At 30.5% G+C, this 6,392-nt stretch overlaps 1 protein-coding gene across 1 annotated transcript; it reads left to right on the top strand.

The window, feature by feature from the left end:
• Positions 1–317: 317 nt before the first annotated feature.
• On the top strand, positions 318–5,283 carry PAP16 (purple acid phosphatase 16). The gene is made up of 5 exons (XM_047323892.2): positions 318–643; positions 3,304–3,528; positions 3,660–3,933; positions 4,030–4,198; positions 4,944–5,283. The coding sequence occupies exons 1-5, from the start codon at positions 373–375 to the stop codon at positions 5,154–5,156; spliced, it is 1,152 nt and encodes a 383-aa protein (XP_047179848.2). The 5' UTR covers positions 318–372; the 3' UTR covers positions 5,157–5,283.
• The last annotated feature ends 1,109 nt before the right edge of the window (positions 5,284–6,392 follow it).

Raw genomic sequence — 6,392 nt, 5'->3', positions numbered from 1 at the left:
CAAAATAACAAAACTTCGTATCTTTCATTAATAAAAAAATGTCGGTATATTTCTCTTTTCTACTGTCTCCTTTTATTTTTATTTTCCGAATATTGTGCTATGAATTAGGTAACTGTTTTAAAGTTTTACTGACTCATAAAAGAATGTTTTATTTTAATTTTTATTTCAATATGCAACAGACACGTGGCTGGGTGCAAGAAAGCGAGACAGTGGTGACAAACAATTGCCAAAGGGTGTTTCCGTCATTACGTACAATGCCATCAAGTAATCTGTCCACGTGCATTATAATGCACTCAGAAAAGTGCAACGAACCGTATTTCTATCATCTGAAGAGATTTAGACGCTCTTTGTGGTTTTCTCTCTAACACAGCAATGGAAAGTCACGGAGGAGGTAAGTGGAAGATACTGTTGCCCTTACTTTTTCTCTCTCTGATCTCCACCGTCCGATCATCATCCGCCTTACGATTCCGACCGGTGTACGGTGTGCCGGAGAGACAGGTTCGGATGCCGGAGGGTTCAGCCCTCAAGATTGGGCTCTTCGCGGACCTTCATTTTGGGGAGGACGCGTGGACGGAGTGGGGCCCACGCCAAGACCTGAACTCCATCAACGTCATGAACTCGGTGCTCCACGATGAAAATCCAGGTGACGTCACGTTACCCGTTACTGCATTCACTCTTCACCTTACACACTCTGTCCTGATTACTCACTGTTCTAGAAATGACAACCGGTGGATGGGAGTTTCACTGTTTGCACTTCATATTTCATCTTTGTCAAGGAATACGTAAACATTTATTAATATTAATTTTCAAAATAAAAACTTAATAATTTTTAATAAAGTAATTTCTTATATAATATATATTATATTATGAAAAATATATTTAATGACATACTTTTTACAACAAAAATGTCATAATAACATCGATTTTTGAAATAAAATATTAAATTAATGAAGAGTTTTCTATAATATAAAATAGTAAAGAATGTAAAAATGGGAATTAGATAAATATAGAGGTTTAATAAGAAATGTTATACTTACTATCATATTGAACGATCTTAATATTTAACAGTAATCATGTTTAATATCAGAACAAGTTCGAAAAATATTTACAAATTCAAGTTTATTTAGTATTCAGTAAATTTTCATAAATAGAATTATATTCTATAACCCTTTTGTTATATTAAACTAAGGGTGATGGATTAATATCTTGGATCCAAGATGGAATAAGCACCGTGAAATTAGATTGTTGACTAAATTAATTATTATTCAGAATTTGTTTACTTCACGGGAATATTGATTTGTGTAAGAGAAAATATTGAAATTGGGGATCTATTCTTATAAGAGAATATTGCAAAAAAGAAAACGTATAATTCATTAAAATATTTTTTTACAACTGCGTTCGGTAATAAATCTTTACGTGCACCAAAGGAACCATGGCATGAAGTTGCAATTTTAACGATGAATATTATTGTAAGGTTGGATAGTTTTCATCGCTAGCTTTATCCGTGTGTATACACACTCTTTTGGCTATTGTTTCTTTTAATACCAAAATATGTTTTATTTTTATTTTTTATGGAAATGGTGTAATTTGTTAAAAGTGTCATATTTTGAAAATTTTATAACTTCTTGATAAGTCCGTGATTAGGAATGATAATCACAAGAAAAAGTCGTCTTTCACTTGAAAATTTTATCATATTTTTTTATTTATTTTAAATTGGTTTATTCATTTCATTATGAAGACTAGTGGTTGACCTTTATGATGCGAGGGTCTCATATGAATTGGTCCGGTATAAGTTGTCCAAAAATCTTGATTTCTTTTAATCGGATGAAATTAGACTTGATAAACCTGGTGTGAGTTGTAGATATGATCTGATAAATGTTATTAGTTGTAAATAACAAAATAAATTGTGTTAGAAGTGGACTTTAAGTTTACAAATATTCCTAGGATAAATTCTAACCATGGCTCGGATGTCATGTCATAAAACTAACTTATACGATGAGGATTTCATCCACTTATAAACTATGAATTGACTTTATCTTTAGTTGATGTGTGACTTTCCACGTTGAAGTAGTGATATCTTTAGAAAATCGATGATCTAGTCATAACATGGACTCTCTTTTTAACACTCGTGTGAAGTAGTGATATCTTTAGGGTTGAATCCCAATTTACGTTATAATAAAAAATAACGGTTGACAAATAAGCTTTATTAAAACAAGCTTGTATACACCATTGACATCCATTGTTATAATGCATGCTTTGTGTGACATACTGTCTATCTTGGATTCCACCACCACAAATTCGTAGCCATTATCTATTCAAGGAATCTCTAAATTAAGTCCATTTAACTTTTAGGAATCAATGCACAAAGACATGCATGGAATCAATGCATAAACAATGAGCACATACATGTGAACAAAGAGGAGATCCACTTCAAAAGTAGTGAGGGTTTGGAACACCTTCATGTAGATTGAAGTCATGTGGGATATTAATGAACTCGAAAAACTATTCTGATTAAAGGTTTAATTATGATTAGCCATGAATTGTAATTAGACTTATTTTAATTAAAAAAAGTTTATAAATAGAAATTCGAAGTAAGGTATATTACACATTTATTGACTTTATTATCTAAACTGAACTAGTTATACTGACAATGTTGATGAACAAGAATTGGATTTAGTTTTGTTATAGGAATTTATTTAAGATTTCAAAGGATTTATTGTAATTGAAAAATAATTAACAATGATAGTTTGTAGTCACGAATAAAGACTTATTTAAAATGATTTGAAACCATGATAATTTCCTTAAAAAAAATTTAAACTTTAAGAAACAAGTTAAAAATATTTAAAATTTGAATAGCAGAACAATTCAACAAGATAATATAAAAATATCTGTTGCTTTGGAATAAATGATCAAGCATCAGTACAGATGCTTAGATCAGTACATATGCTTAGAGATAGTTACATAATAGTGAGGAAATTAGAATGCAAGAGAACTTTTTCAAAAGTTGAATAACATATAATAAAGAAATTAAGATTTTAAATAGAAGGAGACATCAATATCTTATACCTTATATCTTATATGATTAGGCTCATCTTTAATTTGTGTTGTTTTTGTCTAATAAATTCTTCCTTAAGAACTCAAAAATGGTATCAGAACCATCTTGATAAGGAACATAATTCATTTCCTTGAGATTTTGGATTTAAGGACTTATGTCTCAATTTCTAAATATCCATCATTTTGTAGTGCCATGAACTTCAAATTTTATTAAAACCAAGTTCTAATGAAGTTTACTCTGGATGACAGATTTGGTGATATATCTTGGTGATGTCATCACGGCAAACAATATAATGATTGCGAATGCAAGCTTGTATTGGAATCAGGCAATCTCCCCAACAAGAAACAGGGGCATACCATGGGTTAGTGTATTTGGAAACCATGATGATGCTGCATTTCAGTGGCCATTGGAGTGGTTCTCTCCGCCTGGCATTCCTCCAATTCACTGCCCTCTAACCACAACTTCATATTCAGGTACCAAGTATTAAGTAATAGATAATGGAGAATAGAAGATACCTGATTTTGTTTCATTGTATCTCTCATGCTCCTCATAAGATTAAGTTTTTGAGATATTTTCAGTGAAGGGCGTATTGGATAAATTTCAGGAGACGATGAATGTAGCTTCAAAGGAACAGGACGATTGGAGCTGATGTCAAATGAGATGAAGCACAATGGATCATTTTCTAGCTATGGCCCAAGAAATCTTTGGCCAAGTGTATCCAACTATGTCCTTCAAGTTTCATCACCTGATTATCCACCATCACCAGTGGCTTTCCTTTACTTTCTTGATTCTGGTGGTGGTTCCTATCCAGAACTCATATCTAATGACCAGGTGGAATGGTTCCGCCGAAAAGCTGAAGAAATTAACCCTGACAAAAGGTAGAATCAAAGTGCACGAAACCACAACTTATTTTGATTTAAATAACTTGTTTAAGCGTTGTTCAATTAATTCAAATAACACATATTGCGTGACAGAGTTCCGGAGATTGTTTTCTGGCATATTCCAAGTACGGCTTATAAGGTGGTGGCTCCCAAGTTTGAGATACGAAAACCTTGTGTAGGATCGATCAACAAGGAAAGTGTCGCTGCTCAAGAAGTTGAAACGGGTATCATGGATCTTCTTCTCAACAGAACTTCTGTCAAGGTAATGTCTGTATGCTATACTTGTCAAATTCTCCAGAGCTATCTGTATACAACAAAAATCAAATCCTCAAAGATGCTAGTTGTTAGGTTTGAACCAGCATATGTGTTTGTTTAATGATTAATTTGTTGATTTATGTTGAGATTGAGGTTATCAGTTCACTCTGTCCGAAGTGTCCAAATGTAAAATCATTCTTAAAGTTGACAGTTTTTATAAGTTATAGTTGTTAAGAAGTAGATTTTAAGTCTATCTCAATTCTGTAAAACTGTAAGATGATGTCTGCATCCATGTATATACTCTAAATTGATTTTATTTTTAGCCAGAACTTTCAATATACCCTCTCACGCCAGGTATATACATTTCATGTATGAAACTAGACATTAATAGATGGTCTGATAACAGTCTAAGAGTGAATGAAATGATATATCCAACAAATATAAATTTTGTTAGAATAAATTCTAACTCATGACTTTTATATCATGTTAAAAAGTGAACTTTAACTCTAATTACAATCGTAGATCTTTGAATGGTCCTCATGATCACTCTTGTATTCCCGAGTGTATGGACCATCTGATCAATAGTTAGCCAGACTTACAATTTCTATGATTGCAATGATATTTTTTGGTTGTCAAATAAGTCTTTTGGGGTTTACTGAGGAATTGTCTCAAGTATATGGGTTTTGAGATGTTCATTTTTCATCATCATCATGATAATTTTTGTTTGCAACTTTTTGTTTTGACAACCTCAGGCAATTTTTGTTGGACACAACCATGGATTGGACTGGTGCTGCCCATACAATAATCTATGGTTATGCTATGCTAGGCACACTGGTTACGGTGGCTATGGAGATTGGCCTAGAGGAGCACGAATTTTACAGATCAACCAAACACCATTTTCTCTTCATTCTTGGATAAGGATGGAGGATGGTCAAGTGCACAGTAAAGTTATCTTGAGTTCATAATTATGATATATGGATCTGATATACGTTTATGTGCTTATTTTAAAATATTAAAATATGATATGCAATATATGCATACTAAAATGTACAAATTTATTAAAAATATGATAAATATATAATTATTATTGTACATTCAAATTAAAATTAAATAAATTATATTTTATTAAAATAAAATTTATAAATTATTAAAATCGTAAAAATATTATTGTTTTTATAAATTAGATATTTATTATTAAAGTATCTGATACAGATACAAGATCAGTTACACAAATTAAAATACGTAACATCACAAGTTCAAAGTAACCAGCAAATATAGAGAAAAAAGTGTAGCTATAAATTGTAAATGAACATATGGCAATTATCTACATTCTAACATATCAGATTATTGGTATTTGATTGATGGAGCAATTGGATTTGTTTGGTTTTTTTTCTTTCTTTCTGAAAGTATGTTTAGAGGAAGAAAAGAGAAGTATGTATAAACTAATTTGAACTTACAAAAAAGATTATTCTTTTTTGTTCTTAAAAGTTTAGGGAGAAAACTTGTTTAATCTTTCTCTTATCATGAAAAATGTTTAACACTGTGAGAGTCCAAATCAAAGAAAAAATGGAGAAAGTTCAAACTAGTCCATGATAGCTTTCTAACCTGTGATTGATGTAGATTTTCTTTAATTAAAATTAAGAATAGTTTCTTCAAACTTAAAAACAATAATATGAATATCCAAATGAATCAACAATCAATATTCAACAAGTATCTGTAGGTAAGAATTTATTCAGTTTTTTTTACTGAATAATAACGAAGGGACATTTTCTATTTTTTTTTTCCATGAATTGTCACATTTATTTTTCATGTATTCATGATTATAAAAAGACTAAGAAAAAAAATTAATATATTGTATATAACCGTATGATTTTTTTTTTTTTTAATTTCAAAACCACAATTACTCCAAATATTTCACACCATCAAGGAGAAGTATATGTTTTGCCAACAACTATATATACTTCCTCCAGTCTTAAATATAAACAAAATAAAAACGTTTTGGATCAGTTTTAAATATAAGCAAATCTCAAGTAATTTTACTTCATTTAATGAGTTTATTTCCAAACTATATCTTTCATTTAATTGATATTTTTTTAAAAATAATTCTATTTTATTCTTAATACCAAGTTTGTAGTAAAGGAATGCTTGTTTTCATTTGACAAACCTATGCTTATAATTGCTTAGAAAATCCAATATATATT

Source organism: Vigna umbellata, chromosome 8 (genome assembly GCF_029865625.1).
Source record: "Vigna umbellata cultivar VRB3 chromosome 8, Vumbellata_1.0, whole genome shotgun sequence".
Taxonomy (NCBI): domain Eukaryota; kingdom Viridiplantae; phylum Streptophyta; class Magnoliopsida; order Fabales; family Fabaceae; genus Vigna; species Vigna umbellata.
Note: the sequence above shows the minus strand (reverse complement) of the source record. Positions and strands in the feature narration are given on the sequence as shown.